General features: G+C 48.1%; 3 protein-coding genes across 4 annotated transcripts; 1 reads left to right on the top strand and 2 right to left on the bottom strand.

The window, feature by feature from the left end:
- Window positions 1–1,846: 1,846 nt before the first annotated feature.
- Window positions 1,847–7,484, bottom strand: LOC136466594 (uncharacterized). The gene is made up of 10 exons (XM_066465045.1): window positions 6,735–7,484; window positions 5,924–6,400; window positions 5,677–5,834; window positions 5,450–5,533; window positions 5,299–5,351; window positions 4,985–5,066; window positions 4,087–4,194; window positions 3,750–3,873; window positions 3,113–3,198; window positions 1,847–2,991 (listed from the first exon to the last, which is right to left on the bottom strand). Exons 1-10 carry the CDS (start codon window positions 7,417–7,419, stop codon window positions 2,764–2,766), a joined length of 2,085 nt encoding a protein of 694 aa, XP_066321142.1. The 5' UTR covers window positions 7,420–7,484; the 3' UTR covers window positions 1,847–2,763.
- LOC136466596 (probable ATP synthase 24 kDa subunit, mitochondrial) lies at window positions 7,399–16,928 on the top strand. The gene is made up of 7 exons (XM_066465048.1): window positions 7,399–7,555; window positions 8,253–8,355; window positions 9,194–9,338; window positions 15,289–15,399; window positions 15,673–15,819; window positions 16,315–16,437; window positions 16,565–16,928. Exons 1-7 carry the CDS (start codon window positions 7,517–7,519, stop codon window positions 16,626–16,628), a joined length of 732 nt encoding a protein of 243 aa, XP_066321145.1. The 5' UTR covers window positions 7,399–7,516; the 3' UTR covers window positions 16,629–16,928.
- A 1,202-nt stretch (window positions 16,929–18,130) lies between these two features.
- Window positions 18,131–21,701, bottom strand: LOC136466595 (metal transporter NRAT1). Of its 2 annotated transcripts, XM_066465046.1 has the most exons (13): window positions 21,584–21,695; window positions 21,415–21,490; window positions 21,252–21,292; window positions 20,590–20,668; window positions 20,379–20,483; window positions 20,181–20,290; window positions 19,885–20,066; window positions 19,683–19,752; window positions 19,377–19,550; window positions 19,187–19,291; window positions 18,909–19,040; window positions 18,702–18,797; window positions 18,131–18,609 (listed from the first exon to the last, which is right to left on the bottom strand). In XM_066465046.1, exons 1-13 carry the CDS (start codon window positions 21,662–21,664, stop codon window positions 18,271–18,273), a joined length of 1,590 nt encoding a protein of 529 aa, XP_066321143.1. In that variant the 5' UTR covers window positions 21,665–21,695; the 3' UTR covers window positions 18,131–18,270. The 2 variants fall into 2 exon arrangements, with proteins under 2 accessions (XP_066321143.1, XP_066321144.1); XM_066465047.1 differs by lacking the exon at window positions 21,252–21,292 and having other exon boundaries at window positions 21,584–21,701.
- Between the last annotated feature and the right edge of the window lie 5,062 nt (window positions 21,702–26,763).

The following is a 26,763-nucleotide window of genomic DNA, read 5'->3' as shown; positions in this document are numbered from 1 at the left end:
GACCGGACGCGGGGCAGCTGCTCTCTGCCGCGCAGCCGCATCTGGTGTGGAATCAGCACCGCGTTGCGGCCGGAACCGCCCGCCGCGCACTCTGCGACGCCCCCGTGCGCGTGCTCCATGCAATGCTGCGTCCCCAAGTCGAGAATCGAGATGAGCAGGTGGCGAACCGGAATGGGCGCGGGTCCGAGGAGGACGAGCGTCGAGCAGGTGGTGGGCGTGGCGAGGTACACGCGAGGCGGCGATTACGGCGGCGTCCCGGCCGCCGCCCTACCATCCCCTCTCACCTCTCGAGCTTGGCGGCGGCAATGAATAGTGGATGGTGGAGGCGAGGTACATTGCATAGGCACGCGAGGAAGACCGAGTCAAATTCAACAATCGCGGGTGCTCTCGTTGTAACGGCTCTCTGCACCTTTGCATCTTCGTCGGACGAGAAGAGGGAAACTGTTGAATGGGCGTCAACTGAAACGTGATACCAGAATCACCAAATCAGTGTGATATCACGACTACGGATAGGATACGGACGGAAACCAGTGATATTATTTTTATTTTTACGTTTCTGTCTGAATACGGATTCGAATACGCAACCATGTCGGATAGAATACGATTAGATATCAACATTATAAATATACGATTTTAGTATTAAGATATGGATACAGTATTAGATGTTAAATATCCAGACTCGGACACAGATAGATCTGAACTCCTTTAAACGAATTCGGTCACGAATACGATCGAAAAATATCCATACCGTTTTTATCCTTAATCACAACAAAACACGGGATACTGATCCACTACAAAGAGAAGGGCACATAGATCCATAAACAAATTTTAGTATTGTTTCAACCTTAATGAGGCTATGCACTATGCAGAGTATTCATTACAATGCCACTATTATCTGATGGGTGTGCTAGCGCTCAGACGTTCGGATGCCGTGTCTGTAGCCATTTTCTATGCGCGTCACGCGTCCATGTGGGGCCCGCGCCGCGCCTAACGTTCACTAGCATCGAGAAGAGGGGAGGGGGCGGTGAATGCTCAGCGGACGTCTTGGAGGAAGAGGAGACACCGAGGTGAGGCAGCAGAAAGCGAGGAAGGAGAAGCAATACTCATCTACTTTTGAAAAATCCAGATGCAAGAATTGCAACATGCATTTGAAACACTTGCAAAAACATATGAAAAACACTTGAAAACCATTGTAAAACATATGTAACATCCAGATAAAACACTTGCAACATATATCTCGAAAAAAATGAAACATTGGGAATTGAAGCTTACAACATACGCATATAAAACATTGCAGCATATGCAACATTCTGATATACTTTTACAACATCCGCATGAAACACTTTAAACATAAATCTGAAACATCTGAAATACTTGAAACATACGCTTGCATACATGTGTTTTCAACACAATGTCACATTGCTGCTTGGACGAATAGACTCTTGACATTGCGGAGCTCGACATCGGCGCGGAGGTCAGCGGTGGCACATAGAGCTCGCCTCTGCAGTTGTGGCGCGGCCCTCTAGCAATTCTCCAACGTTTGCTTGTGGCCTAGGCTCACGCGCCGTCAGTGTAACCCTGTTGCTGCTATTCCAGCGCCGCTGCTCGCTCGACCGCAGTTGTCCAGCGTCGTTCGCTCGCAGGGGATATGATGGGCGTGGCGCAGCCAGCGATGGGGTGCGGTGTGGTGGGGGGAGGGCACACCGCGACGCCGCGACAGGGGCGCGGGCGCGGTGGGGGAAGAGGGTGCAGCGGGGCGGATAGATGAGCAGCCCGAAAATCCTCAGCCATGCTGCGCCGAGCGGATGAGCGAAGCGGGGAATTTTTTTTCTTTTCTTTTGAGAGAGAGACTGGTCCGTTGCACAAGAGGCAGGACTGGGTGCCGTGTCTGACGGCACGGACGCCCGTGGCTGAGTGCTTCCGTAATCTGATTTGTACATCTCAAGAGGAGAATCTGCACGTGTTAGGCCCCCTTTGGCAGCGTTCCTGCAGCTCTGCTCCCTGTGAGAATCAGCGGAGCGCTGCCAAAGGCCCACTTCCGCGAATTACTCCCAACGCGAATCTTTCCTCGGCTCCCTCATTTTTCCACTACCGATGGGGAGCGAAAAAACCCGCTCTCCACCGCTCCCTCGTCTCTCTCGCATCTGTCACGCCCCTCTCTGTCCCTCGTTTCTCTCGCGGTCGCATGCACCCCTCTCTGTCGGCAGCTCGTCTCCGCCTGAGTCTTCGCCGGCGTTGCCCAGGTCCAGCATGTCGCCATCGTCGTCGAACCCTAAAAATTCAGCCCGCTGCCGTCGCCTAGATCGAGGCCGCTAAACTTGCTGAGCCCAAGGCCGAGCTTGCCTCCTCCTTGCATCACCGCAGCTTGCCTTCCCCTTCCTCCAGCAGGTTAGGAGCAGGTGCGGCGAGGAAGCTCTACCAAACAGCGCCGAGAGCACTAGGGAGCCGGAGGGAGATGAAGCAACGGGGAGCAGGGGCGGAAGCGGGTTGAGAGCGCTGCCAAACTGGCCCTTACACAACATCGACTTCTCTCAGGGCAAAACAAAAAACTTATAAAAACACATCCCTTGTCACTACCAGTTTCAACAAGGCACTGTTTCCTTTCAACCGTTTTTTCTTTGACATGTTCTTTGAGGGCGAGGGAGTATTTTTCCATGGTGACTTGTAACATCGTGTGGAGGAAGGCACTCAGACTCCGCGAAGAAGATATCCTATCCGGCCGTGACTCAAGCCAAAATTGTACAATCAGTACCTGGTCACCGGTCAACGATAGGACACTCTGTGCGAGATCTTTATGTAACTCATGAGCCTTCTCAGAGCTTCACCGCTATCAATGGCTTCCCTCGCCCGGTCAAGTGCAGTGTCGATGTCCTCGGCTCCGCTGCAGCCTAGCAAGTGGTCAGCCATAGCTGCATTAAGAACTATTCTGTCATAGGCTGCTCCTTTCTCGCCGCCTAGTGCTGCCAGACCAAGCTCCAAGTTCTTTAGAATCTGATTCAGAATTAGGAAATAAAGTAAGCGTACGTATATCCCACGCCGACAAATTATGGGCCATACATGATCACTAGCAAACATTATGTATACTGCCAGGAGCCAGGGGAGAAAAGCTTACTGATCTATCAGTTCTTGGAGTTTCGGTGGATTCAAAACCAAGTTCCTGGGCATTCACAATGACCCTGAAGCTTTCTCTAGAAATACCTGAAAGATAAAAGAGATAATCCGATAAGCCTGAAATCATTTCATAACAATTGACATATTCCTAACTTAAGTACAGGACAAATCCTGTTTATATGGATGATCAGTCAAGGTACAGGACAAAGCTGAAGTAGAAAACAATTGACATATTCCTAACTTAGGCAGCAGTAGCCCGATCCCTTCCATATGAGTGGTGATCCATACCAGAAAAGAGTTGCCCTATTGTCATGGACATACTTTAGATGACCCAGAACCCAAGCAGCGCAACCATGCCGGTGAATGGCAGCTGCACCACAAGAGTAGGGATTATCTAGAATTAAGGAAAGAGATAACACTCAATCTGGTTTGATCTAACGAACCCACCCTGTACTAGAGCGAACACTAAAACATGTGGTACTATTCATGTGACAGCCCTAGGGAGGTTCAGTGCTGACCCTTGCTCCATCAAATGGGCCTCAATGGCCTCCAATGGGCTCCAACATATGTTCAGCAGATTACTACTAATATTAGGGCCACATATAACTAGTAGGAGTGAAATGTATTCATTTTTGTACCATCAGTCTCAGAGGAATTTATGCTGTTTGGTGTCCGAAACCCTGAACAGTGGTTAACAGGAAGTCCTTTCGATGCATGAGCTGATCTTTCCTTGGTTGTCATTGACAGTGCACCTTCCTCACCCTGCACGTGTAACAGTCTAGGTGAGAACACAATATTGTTTATTGATTGCATTTGCATTACGACAAAATGACAAAGGGAAGTGAAATGATATTTTAACTGAAACATCAGAACTTCCTATCCAACAGAATTCAAACTCAAATTGATTTTCATTTTATTCAAGGACACATTAATGAGTTCTTAAAAAAGGCAACAAAACAGTACCATTGAACTTACCTTTACAACTAGTCCAGCATGAATAGTTCTCCTTCTCATCAGCATAAGCAATGGATCTTCATAGCCTTCATGATAAAATCCTGCAACCATTGATTCTCTCCCCCGTGCCTGGCATGTGGCAGCACAAATAAGACCAATAAGCCTTTTTAAAAAATGAACTGATAGATTCGAGTGAATCATGCACCAATACATGACCAAGCCGCATTTTGCAGTTTTTTTAATGTAATGGCAGGAGCTCTGCCTTTCAATTAAGAAGAATAGAATTGGCCTAGTTTTTAAGGGAAAACCAGGCCTAAAACCCTTACAGACGCACAGATTAATAAACAGACCCCTCAAGAACACAAAAACCCTCACGACTAAACCCACGGCAACCCATTTACACACAAAGGTAACACAAAAAACAAAAGCGCCCACCAGAGTACACAGTAAAAGGTTAACCACCAGTATAACATTACTCATTCAATTTATAAACAATGAACAAGCACTCCTATAAAGTCGTAGGCGATAAAGATCTTCAATTTGACACCAAATTGTATCATCATAAGAAATACTCGAATTATCTTGACAGTCCTTAAAACTTAAAAGTCTCACGATTAACTTTTGCGTAAAATATCCTAGTGAAGAGATACATTGAAAGGCGAAAGCCAAAGCTAGTAAACCACCTGACAATTTATTAAGAAGGTGTAACAGAGATTTACTAAATCTTTACCTTATTAGTTGTTCAAAGATCAGGAGGCTTTGAAAAAGCTTTCAAGGTAAAGCTTTCAATCTTTTAAGGTATCTATAGGCACAACTGATGATACAAAATAAATATACTATTCCAAACATTAAAGAAATTCAATCACTTAAAATGCTCTCGATTTACCTATTCTCGATTGGTTGAGAAAGAGTAACTCACCCTCACAAATTGTTGAACTTTCTCAGAGGTAGCCAATGGTGGACGTTTCTTAATATGCTCCCTGAGCCCAATAATCGAATGTCTGCGAGAATACAAGGTTAAAAACTGTCTCCTCATAAAATATGACTTCCTTACCAAGTAAATTCTTAATCACATAGCATGCATCCAAATAAATAATGGTAACTTAAAGTTGAAAAATGTACATGTTTCTTGCAGTTTTAATAAGAAAAGTTCATGATTCCATCCCTGCAGGAATATGGAGAAATGACTTTGGTAATCGGAGTATAAAGTTGCAAAAGAAATGACAAACTCACAATGGTGGACAAGCTTCCTGAAGATTCAAGTATGCAAAACCAGCGGTTTCATCCTGAAAGCAACCAAAGAGTTGTATAATCGGATCAGTTAGCAGTGACAAGAGACGAAAATACTGGGTTGCAGCAAGAATAGGCAGAGCTGCTACCGCACCTCCAACAGTATCTTGGCCTGTGTTGGAGATAAGTGTATGTTTGCGCCCATGAATTTAAGCATTTGTCCTTCTGTTATTCCACCCTGAAAACCTTGATCATTAAGCAATACAAATGGTTCCCAAACAACAACTGAAAGATACATACACAACAGAACCACAAGATAAATATTACTGAAAATACTTGCAGATGACTATTGTTGTTGGATAAGTTTAGTAGATAACCGACCTTGGGTGGCATCCATTCAACACCATGGAGGAGGCACGATTCACCATAGCAGGCTCGAACCGCTGCAACAAATAGAGTACTCCTAAAAAACCGCGTATTGCCATCATATGGTTCACCATAGTGTGTCAAGGACTTGACGTCAGCAACCGGTGGAGGACCTGATAAAAAGTTGATAATAAATGACACCATTTATTTGTCTATTCAGTCTAAGAACCCACTTGGTGTTACCTAGTTTTTCTGGAGTTACCTAGTTCATCATCAAAGGCTAGGCAATACGCTTTGAGCTCACGATCAGTTTCTCTATTCATCCGCTGTCCAATCAAAAATGCCGCTAGCAGTGCTTCACTAACCTCCGTCAAATCTGAACTTGATCCAATTAGTAGAATATCCTTTAGTACACATTGAACCTCCTCATAACCTAAATGACCACCAGCAAGCACTTCCCTCATAGCACTGACGAGTCTCATCTCTCCAGTTCCTTGGCCAACATACCGAGGCCCTGTTAAACCATTTGCACCCATGATCGTCCCTTCAGGGTCTGCTATAAACTTCACCTCAGGAGGAAGGACTTGTACAAGGCGTGGCCAAAATATGCTCATGGCGTGTCGCTCGCCCTCGCTCCACTGCGTGGCCTCTGGAAATGAGTTAGCTCTTATTGTCATGCCTGCAAAGAACGCACCTAACTGTGCTCTAGAGACTGGCTCCTCTTTGAGTTCTCCCATCGCTGCACAGAGTTGCGAAGAAAATGCTGTGTAAGCTTCTCAGGGAAGTGCAAGGCAAGGAAAAAAACAAAGAAACTGACAGCAGCGCTATTTGTCTGCATGCATGTCAACCAACCAGTAACAGAATTGCTGTTTATGATGATGATGCAGAGTTTCTAAGACAACAAGGTTGCATCGAGCTTCCAAATTCTAATCATAGACATCAGTCACTCACTGTCACTGGACTACCGCCAAAACCAAGCAGCAGCGCTTTATTAGCAAAATCAGTTCGTTTCGAAGCAGCCCGCGCTGCCATCTATCCACAGTTATCCAAGGTGGCGAGTTGGCTGTACTCACCGGAGCGGAGGATAGTGTCGAGGACGCGCATGGCCTGCTCCTCCCCGAGCGGGCGCGTCTGTGCGGGCCCCGTGCACACCCGCGCCTGCGCCTCCAGCACCGTGGCGTTGGGCCGCGGGAGCCCCGCCGGGCGGTACGAGTCCGACACCGACGGGTTCCAACGCCCGCCCTCCTCCAGCACGTCCACACCGGCCTCCTCCATCCACGACGGAGCCGCCGACGCCGCCACTGCCAGCCCCCGCCGGCATCTGCGCCCGCCGCCGACCAGCGCCGCCGAGCCGACCCGCACCGGCGCTGGCGGCGGCGAGACCCGGCGCCTCGCGCTCAGGATTGGCGTCGGCCCCGGCAGCGGCGGCCGCAGGAGAGAGTTCATTGCGAGCGAGCCGACGTCAAAGCCGCGGAGGGAGCGAGAGACGGTGGGGAGACGGCGACCTCTGCAGCAGGCAAGCGACGGGACGGGGAGGAAGAACCGAGGCGGGCTGGACCGGGCCGGGCCCACCGCGCACCGAGAGGAGTGATGGGGCCCAGAGAGGTCCAGCGCACCGGCGGGGCCTGCGGATCGACGAGTGCTTTGAGATCCGTGCAAGGGTCCGGGAGATCCTGGCGGAACGGACGGCGGAGAGCAGCGGGGGAGCAGGCACAAAGCGGAGCTCCTGCGCCGCCCCCATCTCTCCTCTCCTCCCATCCCCCCATCTCTCTCTCGCTCGCGCTCGCTCTCGCGGAGATCGAAGAGAAGCGGAGGAGGCCCCAGCCCTAGCGCCGCCCCCACCGCCACATCAGCCATGGCGCTGGCCGCTCGCCTCATCTCGCGCTCCCGTCAGGTTCGTTCGCTTGCTCGCCCCTTGGCCTCCCTCTGCGTCGCGCCCTGGGGAATCCTAGTCTCTTGCTAGATCTGATCCGGTGCCGTCTGCCCCGGCGCGCGCGCGCGCATGGTTTGCCTGGGATCTGTGGTTCTCTCTGGAGTTTATCTAGGAGACATCGGTCGCAAATGGTGGTCGATGTTCTATTCCGATGCATTTTTCTCTGGCGTCATAGTTTGCCAGCATTGACTGAGCGGTCGGAGTGTGGAAGGAATTTATCGATTAGGAAAGGAAAACCTTTAGTTTGTTCGCTAGAATGGGAATTGGTGGGGGCAGGCCGTGGTGACGATGCATTCTCTTGTTTACAACCGCTCCAGATCCTTTCAACCCGAATGCAATTTTCCAATATTCCATTTGGACATTTTTGCATATCGGACGCCATGATTAGTATCATTGATCCTAGGTGTTTTTTACAGTTGATTATTGTTGTGCATTTTGAATTGAGTACGAAAAAAGGAGTTTATTTAGCAAGAATGTGCCCGTCGTTAATTTTCAGTGTGGGGCCATTTAGTGTCAGCATATGTTCTGTTATTGGCGCTTCACCTTCTATACTGGCTCCTGTGTTTGTGTTACTCGGTTCATTTGTTGATGTTGTTGCAGCTATATTCGGTGGCTCCTGTGTTTGCATTACTCAGTTCATTTGTTGATGCTGTTGCAGCTATATTCGGTTCAAGCGGCTTTTGGGAATGGAGGTGCCACTCAAGTTCGCTCCTTTGCCAAGGATGCAGCTCCAGCTGACCGTCCTCCTGTCAGTGGGGATGGTAAGCTGCTCATACTTTATTTTGTGTATCCTATTGGCTGAAAAACTGCTTTGGTCATGGATCTATTACAGTTATGTATATGTGCTTGAACTGCTTATTGCAAGTGTAATTGTCAGTCCTGGAAAAAGTTAAAAATCACAAATCTTCCATCTTGAACTCCTGTTGTTTTATGGGACCTGGTGGTATGATAGTTTATCATGAAGCGTTCCAGTATCACAACTATATTTGCATAGCTCAGAATTTCTGTTATGTCTGAAGTCTGGGCACAGGAAGCTGAAACATCAAACTACATAACTGTGGTATTTAGTTCATTTTATTGAACATTTCAGACATGGCTAAGCTGTGTGTTTAATGATGTTTGCTCTATCTGTCCTTTGACATTAAGATGTCCATTTTATAATTTAGAATCTTTGTAGTTTCTTACAGGGTGTATCAGTCCCATCTAGATTATAGTAATAAGATAAAATAACCTGAAGGTGATCCAAACACCCCATATTATAGGTTATATTAGAATAGTCCTGCAACTTGTTTATAATAATCTTATTTTCTCTCTCCAGACTGTTTGTTTTAGATTATAGGTCATTTATACTCCAAATAACAATATTCCACCTATATAATCTATGGATCCAAACAGTCTAGATTATTATAATGATATAATCCATAATACAGATTACCATAATTCAATTGGGATCCAAACAGGCCCTTACTTTAAAGTCATGTACAATTTTTCGTTATTAGTTATATATACAAAACAATGATCAGAATACTGCTTTTTATGTGTTACAGAACTTTTGGAGTTTAATTTTCATTCCTAACTTCACTCTTTGATGTTATCAAGATCTTCTGAAGGGCATATTCTTTGAGGTAAAGAAAAAGTTTGAGACAGCTCTTGGTGTCCTTAAAAAGGAAAAGATCACTATCGATCCAGATGACCCAGCGGCAGTTTCTCGTTATGCCCAAGTCATGAAGACTGTAAGGGAAAAGTAAGTCAACTGTGTGACTTGTATTCTGTTGGTCCCTCGGCTGCCCTGCACAGGTAAGCAGTAAGCTTACCAGCACACTCACTCACTATGGCTAGAGGTAGAAGAAGATATTGAGAACAACTCACACACACAGCACAAGCCCAGCGTTGGCCGAAAGCTCTGCTTCTGGATGTGGCAAACTGAACTGCTCTTTTGCATTGCCTTAGGTGTGATATATATACAAGTGCTAGTACCTCTACCAGGTACATAGTTGTTGGTTAGTACACCAACTACCTACTCCTAAGGTACACCAACTACTCCTAGTACTAGCAGTACAAAGCTTAGATCAGCCCACTACCAAGACATGGCTGATGTAATAGCTATCAACTAATGTACTAGAGGTGGCCTATTATCATACTTCTACAGCAATAGAGACTGGACAGCTGAGCTGACCAAATGCTAACTCTGCTGCAGCAAAAGAGCGAGAGAGAGATCAGCAACAGATTATGTCTTACAATTCTTTCCCTAATCCTGCTGCTAACCCGATGCCTTACCTCATCCATGCCAATCATCTTCCTCAGCTCCATGAACCGCAGGCGTCCGAGTGACTTGGTGAGGATGTCAGCGAGCTGTCTGCTGGTCTCGACGAACTTGATGACGATCTGCCCTCCATCGATGCAGTCCCGGAGGAAGTGGAACTTGATGTCAATGTGCTTGCTCTGGTTGTGGAGGACAGGGTTCTTGGCAAGGGCGATGGCGGGCTGGTTGTCCACCATCAGAGCTGGCGGGTGAGCTTCCCCGCTTGTCAGCTCACCCAGCAGCCGGCGTAGCCAGACAGCCTGGCACGCCGCCGTGGCTGCTGCGACGTACTCCGCCTCACACGTCGACAGTGCCACGATCTTTTGCTTCAGCGACTGCCAAGCAATGGGGGTCGTTCCAAGGAAGACGAGCACGCCGGAGGTGCTCCGTCGCCCATCAATGTCGCCCGCCATGTCTGCATCGCTGAAGACAGTGAGCTCCGGCTCACCTTCCTTTGTCTTGGGGGGTGCCTCACTGAAGACCGTGAGCCGCAGCCCACCCTTGCCGCCACTCTTGGGGAAGATGATTGCTTGATCGAGCGTCCCCTTGACGTAGTGTAGCAGCCTTTTCACCGCCGTCCAGTGATCCTTGCGCGGGTCCTCCATGAAGCGACTGACATACCCGATCGCGAACGTGATGTCCGGTCGAGTATTCGTAAGGTAGCGCAGCTCGCCGACGATGCTCCGGTAGCGCGTCGCGTCCACCTTCGTCGCCATGCTGTGCTTGGACAACTTCAGCCACTCCTCCATTGGAGTTACGCACGACTTGCACTCCGCCATGCCGCTGCGCTCCAGCAGCTTCTCCGCATAGGCGCGCTGGCCCAGGGAGATGTGCTCCTTCCCTTGCCTCACCTCAATGCCGAGGTAGTAGGAGAGCGTGCCGAGATCGCTCATTTTGAAACGAGCAGCCATCTCACGCTTGAAGCCGTCGATGTCCTCCGTCCGCGCTCCAGTGACGATCAAGTCGTCCACATACACGCCAACGACGAGCTCCTTCCCCCGTCGCCGCATGTACAACGCGTGCCCTGTGGTGCAGCGAGTGAACCCAAGCTCGCCCAAGGTAGCGTCGAGCTTGGCGTTCGACACCCGAGGGGCCTGCCGCAGCCCGTAGAGCGCCTTGCGCAGCTTGAGCACCTTGTGCTCAGTGCCCTTGACGCCGAAGCCCAGAGCTTGCATGACGAAGACCGTCTCCGCGAGCTCGCTGTTGAGGAACGCAGACTTGACGTCGAGGTGGTGGACGCGCCAATCCTTTACTGCTGCCATGGCCAACAAGCGAACGGACTCCATTCACGCCACCGGAGCAAAGACTTCCTCGCTTCCTTGAAGTCGATGCCCTCACGCTGCAGGCGACGAGCCGAGCCTTGTACTTGACAATGGTGCCGCGCTCGTCCCGCTTCACCTTGGACCCACTTCAACCCGATCGGCCTGCAGCCCACCGGTGGATCCACCAGCTCCCATGTCCCATTGTCCTCGATGGCCTTCATCTCTTCCAACATCGCCTAGCGCCAATTGTTGTCGCGTTCAGCCGCTGCAAACGTCGGTGGCTCCTCTGCACTAACAAGGAGCAGCTCTGGGTCATCGAGAAAATAACTGGCCAACCCAGGAGCTCCCCCTTAGCCGACGGTGTTGTCCACCTGCCTGAACCGGACCTCCTTGCCGTTGTGGAAAGCGTCCACGTACTCATCGATGTCGGTGGGTGGAGAGGTGAACTCTATCGGTGGTCCATGGCCTCCCTGTTCTGTCGGAGTGGTCGGCATCGCTGTTGGACCGCTCGGCATCATTGCCGGAGTGGTCGGCATCACTGCTGGGCTGCTCGGCACCACTGCCGGAGTGGTCGGGTCCACTGCTGGAGCGGTCGGCACCACTCCTGGAGTGGTCGGCTCCATTGCTGGAGCGCTCGGCACTGCTGCTGAAGTGTTCGGCACCCCCTTTGGAGTGGTTGTCATTGTTGCTGAACCGCTCGGCACCACTCCTGGGATGGTTGGCACCTCTTCTCCGGCGTCTCCACCACCGTGGATGACTAAGTGTTCGACGACGAAGGTGCTGCTCAAGCTGCCAGCTTCCCCCGTGCTTGGACCCTCCCAGTCCTAGGCCGCCATCTCATCGAACACTACATCCCTAGAGATCACCACCTTGCCTCTCTTGGGATCATAGAGCCGATACGCCTTGGTGCCCTCCTCGTAGCCCAGGAGCACCATCGGCGTGCTCCTGTCTTCCAGCTTGTCGAGGTGAGGCTTGGTGTTCTTCACATGGCCGACGTAGCCAAATGTCCTGAGGAAGGACATATTCGGCTTGCGTCCATGCCAAGCTTCGAACGGCGTCTTGCCCTTCAGGGCCTTGGTGGGCGCGCGGTTGAGGATGAACACCGTCGTGGTCACTGCCTCTCCCCAGAACTCCGCCGGCATCTTCTTAGCCTTCATCATCGACCTCGCCATGCCGACCACTGTCTGGTTGCGCCTCTCCACCACGCCATTTTGCTGCGGTGTATACGGCGCGGTGTGGTGGCGCACCACACCTTGATCTGCACAGTACGCTGCAAACTTTACAGAGGTGAATTTGCTGCCGCGATCAGTCCGCAGCGCGCGCAGCTTCTTGCCGCTCTTCGCCTCCGCGCACGCCTTGAACTTCTTGACCGCTTCCGCTGCCTCGGTCTTGCTGGGCAGAAGCTGCAACCACATGAACCGGCTGCAGTCACGCACTAGCAAGATCAAGTACTTGCGCCCGCCGTGCGTCGCCGGGGTGATCGGCCCGCAGAGGTCACCATGGACCAGCTTGAGGGCCTCTGCCGCGCGGTACTTCGTCGTCTTCGGGAACGACAACCTTCTTTGCTTCCCGACCAGGCAGCTGTCACACAGCTCGCTTGCTTGCTCGATATGAGGCAGCCTAGTCACCATCTTCTCCAGCCGACCAAGAGCATCGAAGCTAAAATGGCCATACCGGGCATGCCACAACCACGACTTCCTCCGTGTGCCGTGCAGCCAAGCAGATGGGTTGCTCCACCTTCAAGTCGAGCAGGTACAGCCGGTTCCGGGACCTCTTCACCTTGGCAAGAAGCCACTGCTCCCGGTCTCTGATCCTGAGGACGCCGTCCTTGATCAGTACCTCGCTGCCGCGCTCATCTAGCTGGCCAATGCTGATGATGCTTGAACGCAGCTGCGGGATGTAATATACATCTGTCAGCGCGCGGTGCTCGCTGTTCTGGCACCTGAAGATGATGGTGTCACGCCCTCAGATTGCCACCCTTGAGCCATCACCGAACTTCACCGTGCCGGTCACGTTGCCGTCGAGCTCAGAGAAGGCTTCCTTGGAGCCCGTCATGTGGTTGCTAGCGCTGGAGTCCAGGTACCACCACTGCTCTTGCTCGCTGCCCACACGTTCGAGGTGGGCTTGGGCGCGCGGTTCGTCGAGGTTGACAGCCTTCATAGCCTTGCCGTGCCCTTCCACCGCCATCACCTCTCCCTTCTTCTTGGCCTTAACGCCGTGCAGTGCACAGAACATCGCCATCAGGAGAGTGGCCTTATCATCCTCATCAGCCTGCGCTAAATGAGCCAAAGCCTTGTTCTCCTACTTGCGATTTGGGCACTCCTTTGCCCAATGGCCCTTCTTCCCGCTGCGCCGACAGGCGTTGGGGTCGAGCTTCTTCTTCTTCTTCTCCGAAGAAGCCTTGCCGCGACGCTCGCCATCGCCACCGCGGCTAGAGGAGGCTTTCCCGGACTTCTCCTTCGTCCTAGCAGCCCACTCCTCCTCTGTCAGCAGCAGCTTGCCGCTGTCCGTCGTTGCTGTGGCCTGCTCCATGCGCTTGTTCACCGTCCGCAGGCGGCCTGTCACATCCTCAATGGTGAGGGTGGTCAAGTCCAGCATCGTCTTTATGGAGAGCGATCTGGATATATTTCACCGGCACGAAGTGGAGGTACTTGGAGACCGCCTCTTCTTCGTCGATGGTGACGCCGTGGCTCCTCAGCTTACTGATGAGCGACTGCAGGCGGAGGGAGAAGTCCTCCACTGACTCACCATCCTTGAACTTGAGGTTGGCGTACTCTTGCTTCAGCAGCTGGGCCGTCGCCTTCTTTGCGTGGTCGGAGTCGACGCGCATCGCTGCAATGGCTTCCCACGCCTCCTTAGCAGAGTTCTTCGCCCCCAACGGCTCCTTGTACTCCGCTGGCACAGCAGCGAGGATAGCCTCCAAAGCTGACATGTCGTCTTCGTTGTCGGTGCCCTTGTCAATGGCATTCCAGAGCCGTTGGGCTCTGAGCTTGACCTTCATGGTCACCGCCCACTCGCCATAGTTGGCGCGAGTCAGCGTCGGCCAACTGGTGCTGCTGATCTCCCGCTCCGTGCGCACGATGACCTCCTGTCGTGGCTGGGCAGCCACAGCAGCGCCGCTGTTGTCGCCCATCTTCGAACCGTCTGTCATCGCTAGCGGTTAGTCCAGCGACGGCGCTTGTACGGCTCTGATACCACTTGTTGGTCCCTCGGCTGCCCTGCACAGGTAAGCAGTAAGCTTACCAGCACACTTATTCACTATGGCTAGAGGTAGAAGAAGATATTGAGAACAGCTCACACACACAGCACAAGCTCAGCGTTGGCCGAAAGCTCTGCTTCTGGATGTGGCAAACTGAACTGCTCTTTAGCATTGCCTTAGGTGTGATATAGATACAAGTGCTAGTATCTCTACCAGGTACATAGTTGTTGGTTAGTACATCAACTACCTACTCCTAAGGTACACCAACTACTCCTAGTACTAGCAGTACAAAGCTTAGATCAGCCCACTACCAAGACATGGCTGATGTAATAGCTACCAACTAATGTACTAGAGGTGGCCTATTGCCATACTGCCACTGCAGTAGAGACTGGACAGCCGAGCTGACCAAATGCCAACTCTGCTGCAACAAGAGAGAGAGATTAGCAGCAGATTATGTCTTACATATTCCATGGTCATTAGCTTATTAATGGTCATTAGCTTATTATCTGCAGCAATTTTATCTTTGCTTATATGTTTTTCTGTTATAATTTTCTGGACGTAGTGAGAAATTGTTTGGGACTTAAAGGCTTTGTTGTTGTTGTTGTTGTTGTGAGAATTGGTAGTGCTAGAGTCCATAAAAAATGATTCAAAATAAACACTGTAGAGTATGACTATGATATTTGTGAGAAAAACGTTTTGATTTCAGGATTGGCTAATGCCTATTGGGTTTTTGCTAATGCATATATCACCACTGTTCTGTTCTGTGTCTGATAAGTTTGAAATCACATTTGTGAATTGAATTCTAACATAAATCTAGTGTCCTGAATAAGCATTCACTTTCCTTGTTTACTTTTTATTTTCTGTATATATTCACTCAAGCCCATCGTTATTGGTCTGCTCATCTGATTATACTACTTTTGTCTAAATGCAGGGCAGATCTTCTTTCTGATTCTCAAAGGATTAAATATACCATTGAGACCTTCACCAAGGGCATCCCTGATGCACGGACTTACTTGAATACTCTTCAACAGATCAGAATAAAGTACATCCATTGCCATTGTCGCATGTTTTCTTTTCTCCAAAAATGCTGAATGCCACTTTTTTTGTGTGTGTTTACCATTTAAATGGCATAATACAAAAGCCTAGATATAATGCATTTTTTGGTACCTTTCTTTTCACCTTCCGTATACTTTGGCATCTATTAGACTATACACTTTTGGAGCAAGTGCTACTTTTTCTTCTGTCACTTTGGTTCATCTTGCAAAATTCTGTCACAAATTGTGTTAGCTGTTTCTTATTGTGTTCTATGATACAGGAGTGGTCTTATAGATCATCTTGGAATTGAGCCTTTGATGATGGAAGCTCTTGAGAAGATTGAGAAGGACATTAAGAAACCACTTTTGAGGAGCGACAAGAAGAACATGGCCACCCTCTTGGCAGAGTTTGACAAGATTAACAAAAAGTATGCCAATATATGCATCTTTCATCTCAATAATGTATTTTTAGAAGCAAATTTATTAGATTGCTAGCTCTCCTGGGAGATGCATATTTGATTATTAATGGTTATTGGAGGATCTGGACAGCCCTGGTAAAATACTTGATGACAAAACATTCTTTTATCTGAATGGCTCTCTGCTGACAATTAACCAATACATCACATGGCTTTTAATCTCTTGCAAAGAATGCATGGTTCTGGCCCACTGTTACTTTTGCAGCTAGGCAATCTAGATCAATTGTTTAGATTTGCTGATGTAGGCTTTCTTTTGATTGTCAGATATTCTATATGTAATTCCTTGGATTGGAAAAGAATGAAATCCTTGATGCTGCAAATTCACTATGATTAAGCATAAACCGAGCCTGTGCATAACAAGTCTTTACGGGAAACCATTTTGTTTGCATTTAGCTTCTTGTCCTTGCATTCTCAAGTTTTTCTGCTGCACTGTTAAACTTGATATAGGCTTGGCATTCAGAAGGAGGATCTTCCCAAGATCGAGGAAGAGCTTGAATTGGAAATTGCCAAAAGCGAGCTGACTGAACTTAAGAAGGAATGTGTTGAAGCAATGGAGACTCAACTCAAGAGGTGTGCATCTTAACTGAACTTCACTACTTGATCTAGCGCCTCTACTATCTAAAACCTCTGGATTCTTACTTTTACCATATTTTTGTGCACATCTGTATTACAACACACATTTGTGCTTGGTTGCCAGGGAGGAGTTTCAAGATGAGGAGATGCCTGATGTCAGGAAATTGGACATCAGAAACTTCCTGTAGGCCTGATCGACGATAATCTTTGAGGCATTGCAAATCGCCCAACCACCACCTGTGATTTTTCTTTGGTTTTGGTTTCAAGTTGATCGGTGCTGTAAGCTACACCTATGAATGCTGCTCCTACCCTTTTTGTAATAAAAAACTGCACCGAAGTACAAGGACAGTCAACCGTTGAGTTGGATTGCATCTTGCCATTCTACTGCTCTGGTGGCCAGCAACAATGAGATGTCCTTGTGTTATAGTAGATGAACCAGATTATGATACGAGGCATTCAGGCAATGATGATACCTGGTATTTAACCTTTATTTTGGTTTCTTTAATATCGCTCAAGAGATGATACTCAGTTTGGAGAGTAAAGATCCATTTGTTTTATTCTGTTATTATTTTTGCGCCTTGTAAAGGAATTGTTTATGATTTTCTGCTAGTCATGGTTTGGCTGCAAAATTGCTGACGCCGGAGGTGGTATTGGTATGTTGTACATTTGCATATGCGATTGGAAGTAACTTTGTCGTACGCCTAGAGATGTGGACATGAGTGCTGTTTTGTGGATTTTGATAGAGCTTTTTTTTTATTATTTTTGCGATTTTAAAAAGTTACATGATAAGAAAATATAAAAATGTGTTACTAACATTTTCCACTGACAGCAGGCGTGGGCTCTGAGCCTGTGGTGGAGCGAAGCTAGTTTTTATAGAATGGACCTTAGGTGGTGTTCGGTTGAGATGAGGAAAGACGACTGGGGGTGATCCTAGTTTCACAGGAATTTGGTTGAGGGGGGAGAGGGACGTAGTCATATCTAGATAGGAATATTTTCTCTAGATCCGAGGTAACCCGTTCCCTAAAATTTAGAAGTATGCACACATCCTACCTTCACGACGTCAAGGGTCCGTCTGCGCTCCTCTTTTTCTTGAGTTGGGGCCTATAGGGCACGGCACGGAGCTTTGCCATGAGCTCTTGTGTGGCCTCCGGTGGAAATTCTCACGTGGACCGCGGCATGTAGCTCCTCTGGGCAGAGGCACGCTAGGGTGGGGGCGGTCAGGGATGGCGTGGACCCTGATGCGGAGCTCTTGTGGATAGGGTTGAGCGGGGTGAGCATATACAGTGGTGGTGCTCGGAGACGGCGTGGCCAGCTGGGCGAGAGCGACCGGTGTGTCGAGGTGGCCTAGTGGGAGGAGGTGGCTTGCCGTCCATGGAGGTGCAGGGTGGGGGGTGGCCTAACGTGCGGAGTTCCCCCATCGTCCATGGCGGCTACTAACGCGCGCTTGGAGGTTGAGTGGCTGACACTTGAGAGCCCCACTAATGAGACGGTGGGCAAACGATGGGCAACGACCGGTTCATCCTCACCCTATCTACCCCACGAACCAAACGAGAACACATGGACAACCAAACGCAAACGCAACCTAGTCGCTTGCACAATGCACACGGGTGACACTCCTACGTGTACACGGCCAATTGCAAGATCCGATGATAAGCTAGGGACAAATGAATGAACCTGCAGGACACCTCTCGACACGGCAATCGACAAATCACATATCAGCCCCAGCCCAGAGTACAGTGAGCGAGTATGCAGAAGAGGATCAGCATGAACAGTGATCGATCGACATCGTCACTGCCCGAACGAAGCATCTGCATCTACACATCTACCGATCTACATGGAGGCATCGGCCAGGTCCTTCCTGAACGGCGCCGGCTGGTCGGCGTCGGCGGCGGCCGATGCAGCCACCCCCTGCGTCCCGCCGCCGGCCTCTACCTGCGCCTGCGCGCGCTCCGACACCGGCACGTACGTGGCCACCGCGTCCCTCCTGAACGTGAGGTAGACGACGAAGACGAGGTAGGCGGCCATGAGCGCGAGGACGACGATGGAGACGAGCGCGTTCGCGTACTTGGGGAGGTGGTTGTGCACCACCCAGTCCACGTACGTCCACACCAGGAAGTAGGTGTTCACCACTATGAGCGCGAAGCTCAGCATCCACGCGATCACCACCGTCTGCGTGCATGCATAGATGATACTTGAGACTGGATCATCACATACATGTATTCCTTGTCAGAAATTAATGAATTGGAAGACGGATTACGTACGTAGATGGATTCCTTGAGGGGCCCGACTTTCTTGCTGCTGTTGCAGAACTTGAGGAGCGGGATGAGCGCGAATGGCAGCTCAAACGACAGCACCATCTGCAGTATTCAAACACCGTACCTGTCATTACAACAGAACAGAAACAGATAACTGCTAGCTCCTGAACCTCGAGGGATGGATGATCCAACCCAACTGATTGAATTGCTCACCGATGAGAAGATGATGAGCTTGCCGGCGCCTGACGGCCCGCTGACGACGGAGACGATGAGGCTGGGAGCGATGGCGATGACTCGCGTGATCAGGTTCCGCACCCAGTTCTTCATCCTCATGTCCAGGAACCCCTGCAAATACACAAGTATAGACAGAATGATTGCCATGGCAATGGCAGGGCCTTAATTAACTACTAAACACTTGGTCTGGGTGGATGGACATGCATGATGACGACACCTGGATCGATCAGTGTACAGTAGTGTTCTACTGGCAATACCTGCATGATAACCTGCCCAGCAAATGTGCAGCTAATGGTGGTGCTCTGCCCAGAAGCCAGCAGCGCAACAGCGTACACGACGGAGCTTGATCTCCCCAAAACATTCTGAAAGTGAAGCAAAGAGCGTGATCAGTTCATCTATATCCAGTTCAGAACATACAGTACAGCATGCATGAGTGTACTAGTGTACCCTGAGCAACAGAGGGGTGGACTGCAGGGTGAGGTCACTGCACGTGTTGGCATCGTCCGGGGAGAGGTTGCCTGCGTTGCAGATGGATCCGGCGACGACGACCACCGCGACATTGATGAGGAACGCCACCACGAACGCGAGGCTGCACTCGATGAGGAAGTACCTGCAGGCAGCCTGTCCATTCCAGTGCCAGAACGAAGCCAAGCCATTAGCCATTATTCATCAGGAAGGAAGGATACACAGTGTGTACTAATATAGCTGCAGCAGGATCCTGACACTAATCTTGTATTCAGTGCAACGACCTACCCTGATGCTTTTCACTGATCGTGGGGTCTTCCTCGAGAGCACAAGAGCCGAGTGCAGGAACAAGTTGTACCTGTACGGACCAATCACGTTTCAAACTTCCAACTTTGGATTTCTAAGTCATGGATCATCAATCAAATCCAGAAGAGTCTTATTGATGACAGCATCATGGTCATGGCAGGTAGCAGATGAATTGATTGCTTACGGCGTGATGATGGCGCCGAAGAGTGCGATCGCGTTGGCCGCGGCACCTTTCCCTTGGATCCTGGGGACGAACATGCCCTTGACAACCTCTCCCGCGGACGGCCTCAGGTAGCTCAGCTCCCCGAAGAAGCAGGCCGCCATGGTGAACATGAAAGCCGCTATGATGAACTCCAGTTTGCGGGCCTGTGTGGTGAGGTGCACATATGTATGCCTTAGTTAGTGGGTAGGCCAAACCGTCTTCAAGGTATTGTATCCTCACTTCCTCAGTGTGAATGAATGTTATATGTAATACCATACCCCGAATCTCTGCACTCCAAGAAGCAAGAGGGTGCTGAACACCGTGAGGATGACTCCAGCCCACACTGGGATCTTGAGCAGTATGTTGAATGCAAAGGCTGTGCCCAGCACTGCAGTATTGGAACAATCGATCAACCTTCAGGGATGTCATCAGAGCACACACAAGAAGGAGGAAAACTAATTGTCTAATTTACCAACCTTCAGGGATGTCATCAGATATCACTGCCAGCTCCGCGATGATCCACAAGCAAATGTTGACGAAACGCGGGTACTCTTCCCTGCAGAGTTCAGCAAGATGCTTCCCTATACCAAAATTGACCAATGACATCCATGGGTTTGGTGAGGTTATGTGCCTAATTGCCTTTTCAGGATTTGATGTACAGAGATCAACATGGATGTGAAATGAAACCTGTCTTCACTCCAAGGTTGGCAGCTAGTGTTTGGATCAAAAGTGCAAAGACCATTCCAACTAAAATCACCCAGAGAAGCTGTTCATCATAAAATTGCAGTACAAAGCGAGATGATCAGAAGGTGTTGAAGACTTGAGAAAAGAAATTGAGGAAATGACGCAGTTTGCTGCTCTGCTCAATGCTGGTCAACTAAGGTCTGGAAATGCAGAGCACTAAAACTAAAAGCAGGGCAGATCCTTGTTGGTGCAGACACATGTTTAGTACAGTTGAAATATTATATGCAGATCATGCACTTTCAGTAGGAATAATCGTTCTAATTCAGCTACTGAGTCAACACAAAAAAATCCTGAAAATGTCCACGAGGTATTTCATGAATAATCTACCAGCTTTCAAAATTGAAATTCTACTATGGACTAATATTGGGATCTGAAAAAAGATATAAATTTTCAGGCAATAACATAGTCTTCTATGTTTCTTTTCCTTTCCCTTGTATAGTTTACAACTCGTCATAAATCTCTTTTATGCATTGATTTTGCAGCTGAAATTTGCAATTTTGATATCTATTTCTGGGAGGGCAATAAAAGCTTGATAAAGCATTGGCTAATACAAAGTTGGTAGTTGTGGTTCGCTATGACAAGAAGCCAAGAACTACATAGCCTACCTGGTACTTGAAGTCAGCCCCAGCTTGCAATTCAGTTTCCACTGTCAAACCATATTCAGAACCAAGCATTACCACTATAATTACTTTCTATTTCTTCCCAACAACAGAGTATCTAAAAAGAAACAGTATGCCAATCTAAGAAAAAAAAGATGAGAGAGCTTACAGTTGCTAGGATCCAGGAAGCCAATGGCCACAAGAGCTCCAGGTCCAACATGGGCCAAGAACTTCCTCCATTTTGGCTGTTACAGGCCAGCAGAAAAGATTAGCACTGGACAGTAACAAAAAGGGGGCTGGATTTAGACCTGCAAACGTGGACAAATGTGATTATGTACCTGAACCCGAAATTCCTCGTCTTTTCCACCTTCATGGCGAGCTTCTCGTCCAATCTCCCCCATCTCACCAGTCTGCTCCATTCTCTGTTTTAGTAATGTGCCTATCACTGGAAGTTGGCCAGACAGAGTCTTGCTCTTTTCAACAGGCCACGTTCTTGTGTATGTATTTTATAGGCCAGGGGCCCGTTGAAGACTGCCCCATACAGACACTGAAACATCAAGTGCAGTCCAAGAGCAGGTGACTAGCTGTCATCATGGTTCGTCTCCTGATTCCTCACTTATTGTATGCTTTTGAGATCTGAACCCTATTGTGCGTTCGGCTGGCTGGCCGGCGCACACACAAAACCACTGTTCACATGAACAGTGTTTCAGCAAGAACAGTATTTTTCTCTTAACAATCAGCTGGAACAATATTTTGGTTTATTTTTCAGTCCTGCCGAACAGCCTCCTAGTCCTTACTGCGTGTGAAAACTCTCGTTTTTCTCCCGTGGCTCCGGCTCTGATCAAAGTGCTGTCAGACGGCCATTCAAAAAACAGCTCTGGCGAATAAGGGTCTGTTTGGTTCGTTTAGTAGCTACTAAATTTAATAACTTTTAGTCACTTTAGTAACTTTTTAACCAAACGCTATGACTAAAAGCTACTAAAATTCTAAAAGGGCTTTAGTCATCTCTAGTAACTCTGGAGTTACTAAAAGTGACTAAACTGTTTAGTAGCTACTAAAGTTTAGTAGCTCGAACCAAACATCCCTTAAGCCAGGAGGAGCCACTGCCGTTTTTCTATTGGGTGGGCAGAGTCGCAAAAACGTAGCTTCTTCAGGCTCCGGTTTACAAACATAGCACGAATTATAACAAAATTGTCACCATAGTTGTTTTTGCCAATATTTTCTAAAATAACTTTCTTTATTAGAGAAGTTGCTCCACAAAAAGAGCCAGAGTTGAAGGCCTTTTAAAGGAGTCGGAGCCTTGTCATACTAGCCCTTATGCCTCCAAAGCTCTAGCCGGTTTGGGCTCTAGCTCCTCTAATTACTATAGCAAGGAGTTATTTTTTCTCTCTTTTCTTAGAATGAAGTAGAAGCTGGTGAAGCTTCTATTTTTAACTTCACCCGCTCAGGTTTCTTTGTTAACTGTAGCAAGGGATGAAAATGGTACGAATATTTGTCCGACTGTCCGTTCAACCCAATGATATGAACACTTATTTGGATAGTTACTCGGATATCTAGATATTTTTTCGGATACGGATAATAAAATGGATACCTTATGCGGATACCAAATACGGATGTAATATCATCAGTATCGGTACGGGAAAAAATCGGATATATCCGGTCGAATATCATCCGAACAGCATAGGCCAGCCAGCGCATACACAGGCCGCCGGTGCTCTGTTTGTGAGGAAGAAGAGAGGGAAGGAGGAAAAATGATTAGGGAAGTTCTCCAGGGTTCCCAATACAAAGATCTAGACTTAGATGAATAGTGCTGTATAGTGTTCATGTGCTGCAGGTTAATTCCATAGAAATTAGGGTTGCAGTTGCAAAGTCTATGTCAGTTGTTTTCCGTTTTTCATTATTCTTTGAATCGGCTGAAACTTGATAAATGCGTGGTAATTCGTAGAAAACTCCAAAAGTGGCAAATCCAGTTTTGTTGAGCTCCACATAAGTAGAGTTAACATATAATATGATAGGTTTCAGTAGAAAGTTTTTGTTGTAGATGCTTGGCTATGCTTTTTTAGTGTGAAATTCATGTCTGCAGTTATATTTGCTCCAATTGCTATGCTATCAATGTCGTGCTTGTTCTGTGGTAACAATTTCAACTTCATTGGTGCATGTATGACTGAGTTCTTGATTTAACTTGGTTTAGGCTTAGTAAATGGTTTTTAAATAATAAAAGTGTATAAAAATATAAAGTGTAGTTCCACTGCCTTTGTAAATAATATAAAGTGTAGTATATATATGTTGCTTTCACTCGATATCTGAATCTCTGAATCCGATTCATACCATATTGGATACTCATTATTTGTATCTGTAACCGGGACAGTCCATATTCATATATGTATCCGGTAGCTATCCATGTCCGAATCCGAATTCGAATAGAAATATAAAAATAAGGGGCTCTTGTATTTATACCCTTGTTTTATATCGAAATTATGATTTTACCCCTATTTTTTTAACTTTGTGATTTTGCCCTTATGTTTTCAAAACGAAGCACCACTTTGCCCCTATTCCGTCATCCTCACCTAACGGTGTTAACTTTTATACAAATGACAATTATGTCCATGTGATTTTGCCCCAAGTTTTTATGGTTGTTTGTGATTTTACCCTTGATTTGGAATAAGATATTTATATTGTATTTTAACAAAAAATGGTTATATTTTATCAAATATATCTGGCACAATTTGCAATGATTTTAAATTAATTCATCCTCAAATAAAATGAACCATGCGGTCTACATCAGGAGCCAATCGGGGTGTGAATGCTTCTAACAAATTGAACGATAATGTAGTGATGAAATCCACATTTCCACACAGCCAGCAGACAACAGATATCGTCACATTCATCAAACTAATCTTTACAGATATTATCTACTACTAGTAGGCAGTAGCTAGCATTCATACGAACGGGTGAGCCTAAACTACAGAGGTCACCCCTCCGACTGCAGCTCCAGCTGGAGGCCCAGGGCTGCCCCTCCGTCACCGGCAGCTCCAGCGAGGAACCGGCGCCTGCCCTGCTGCGGTGGCTCCAGTAGGCTGCTGCTCCTGTCCCACCGTCGCTCCTCCAGCAGGCACCAGGCAAGGGCGGCGCGGCAGGCACAGGCGAGTGAGCTGGTGTGCCGCCAGCCGAGGCCGCCCCACCTCCACCGCGCAAGGCGGAGTGCGAGCAGGCCGTACCACCGTTGGGCGAGGCCACCCTGCGTCCTCTGCGTGAGGGGCAGCGCAGCCGCCGGTCTTGGGCGCCAAAAAGAGAGGTTGCCCGTGTCCTCCGCGCGATGGGGCGCACGGCAGCCGCCTCCGCCCCGCATGTTCGTCGCCGCCTGCGCTGCCGATGCAGTAGCCGCCGCCGCTGTACCCCGCCTTAGAAGCGCCCTTGACGCTGCCGCCGCCGCCGGACCCCGTCTCGGATGCACCCCCGATGTAGCCGTCGCCCACGAGAAAGCCCGCGCCTACGTTTTCCTTCTGGTCGGATGGGGGGACAGGCTGATAAGGGGCAGTTTGGTCTTTTTCCTTTTGTGTTTACAGATTTTGTATTTTTTAAACCATTTATTCCATCCTTATCTAACGGACATCCGAAACAGGGGGCAAACGGAGGATTCGTTTCAAAATAACGAGGGCAAAATCACAAAGTTAAAAAAACAAAGATAAAATCATAATTGGACTATTGAAGAAGGGCAAGAACATAATTTTCCCTAAAAACAAATACGATATAGTGATATCAATTTATATCCGATCCGTTTTCATCCCCAACTATAGCAAGGAATCAAAGCCATCTAGAGGCGCTTAGTGTCGAGCTGGTACATACCATGTGGGGATTAAAATAGCAGGGAATGTAAAGACTGCCTCCAAATGGCTCATGTAGGGCGTATATATACTGAAACTTTATAATTGACAGACTATATGTACCAGCTCGACACTAAGCACCGTATATATAATCTGTCAGCTAGAAAGTTTAAGCACCGTATATATATTATTATTACGTATAGGTCTCATGTAGCGCGTGTAGTAGCGTGTTCCTTTAACTAAATAAAATAGACAGATAAAGTCAAGAAAAGCAGTAAACACCTACTCCTAGATGCTGCTACTGATCGATGTGGCTCTCATGTCTGCTTCTTGCCAAATATTTGGAGCCTTGCAGGCAGCCATCTTTTGGTGAAGGCAACCTAACTAGAAGAAGCTCAGACCTGGTGCAGCCAATATCTCTGTCATATATATATATATATATATATATATATATATATATATATATATATATATATATATATTATAGCCATGCAGGTGATATCCTTAAAGAATATGCACGGCAACAGATGAAAGGACAAGAAGCGTTCTGTCACACTGCATTAAAAACTCTATGATCAAGAGCCTTATTAACCTTCCTCTTTATTGGAATCCACACTCTATTCACCAACTTGGACCTAACTACTACTAGCTTAGGAAGAAGAGAGTGTATATGATATGATATGATATTATCTGCTTCACGGACGGTTGACGATTTAGCTTCTATCCGTAGACCATGTCTGATCGATTGTCGCGATCGTTGATATCTCGAAGCAGAGTGCAGAGTGGAGAGGAGTTGCGCCTATCAACGTTACTCTTTTCCCGTCGGATCACCTTATCAATATGATTACTGGATGTCTTAGTACATACCAAAACCTGCATACTACTATAAGTCAGCTATCAAGTGACTGATTGGTCTCCTTGATGAAATCCACGAGGCACGATCGAGAAAAAAGTGACTGATTGGGTCTAGTGACTCTTGATATCTCGAACAACTAGCATGATAGGGATAGGAATGGGACGGGTGGACGAACGCCCCTCTCCACCATCGGTATGGGAGGAGGGGGAGTTAGTTGAGGATGAAATTGAGGGAGAAGTCTAGGGAGGTTGGGGCGAAAAAGCCAACCGCGCGCGCACCCCTCAACGTGTGCTGTAGATCTACCTCAGCAGCGATGGTGTACATATGGCGCATGGGATATAATCGCAAACCAACTGGTATGGACCCTACACCATGCAATAAAAATTAAAAGTTAATGGAGCTAGTCGACATAGACAGACAAGTTGATAAATCAACCATGCATTTTACTCTAGTTATTATGTGCTAGTCCATCTGGGCCTATTTGGAATGATCACATTTTGAGAAACATCCAGACTTCTGTACAATGTTGCAAGCATCTGTTCGAAAAAGAGTTTGCACTAGTTATTCGGATAGCAAAGCCAAGTCACCACCTTAGTGTTAAGTCAATAATGGCTAGACGTCCCTGTATAGTTTGCTTAGGGAACTCCCAATGCATAGTTTCTACAGGTGGTTTCTAGAGGAGAGATGGTGTTATTGGAGTAAAAAGGTAGACACTACGCCAGATTTGCACATCACTGCCGGATTTGTGAGAACCGGCAGTGATGTACCTTCTGTCGGGTACCATAAAAAGGGGTCCCCTAAGCAAGAACCGAAAAAATCGCTTAGACCCTGTAAAAAT

Source organism: Miscanthus floridulus, chromosome 7 (genome assembly GCF_019320115.1).
Source record: "Miscanthus floridulus cultivar M001 chromosome 7, ASM1932011v1, whole genome shotgun sequence".
NCBI lineage: Eukaryota > Viridiplantae > Streptophyta > Magnoliopsida > Poales > Poaceae > Miscanthus > Miscanthus floridulus.
Note: the sequence above shows the minus strand (reverse complement) of the source record. Positions and strands in the feature narration are given on the sequence as shown.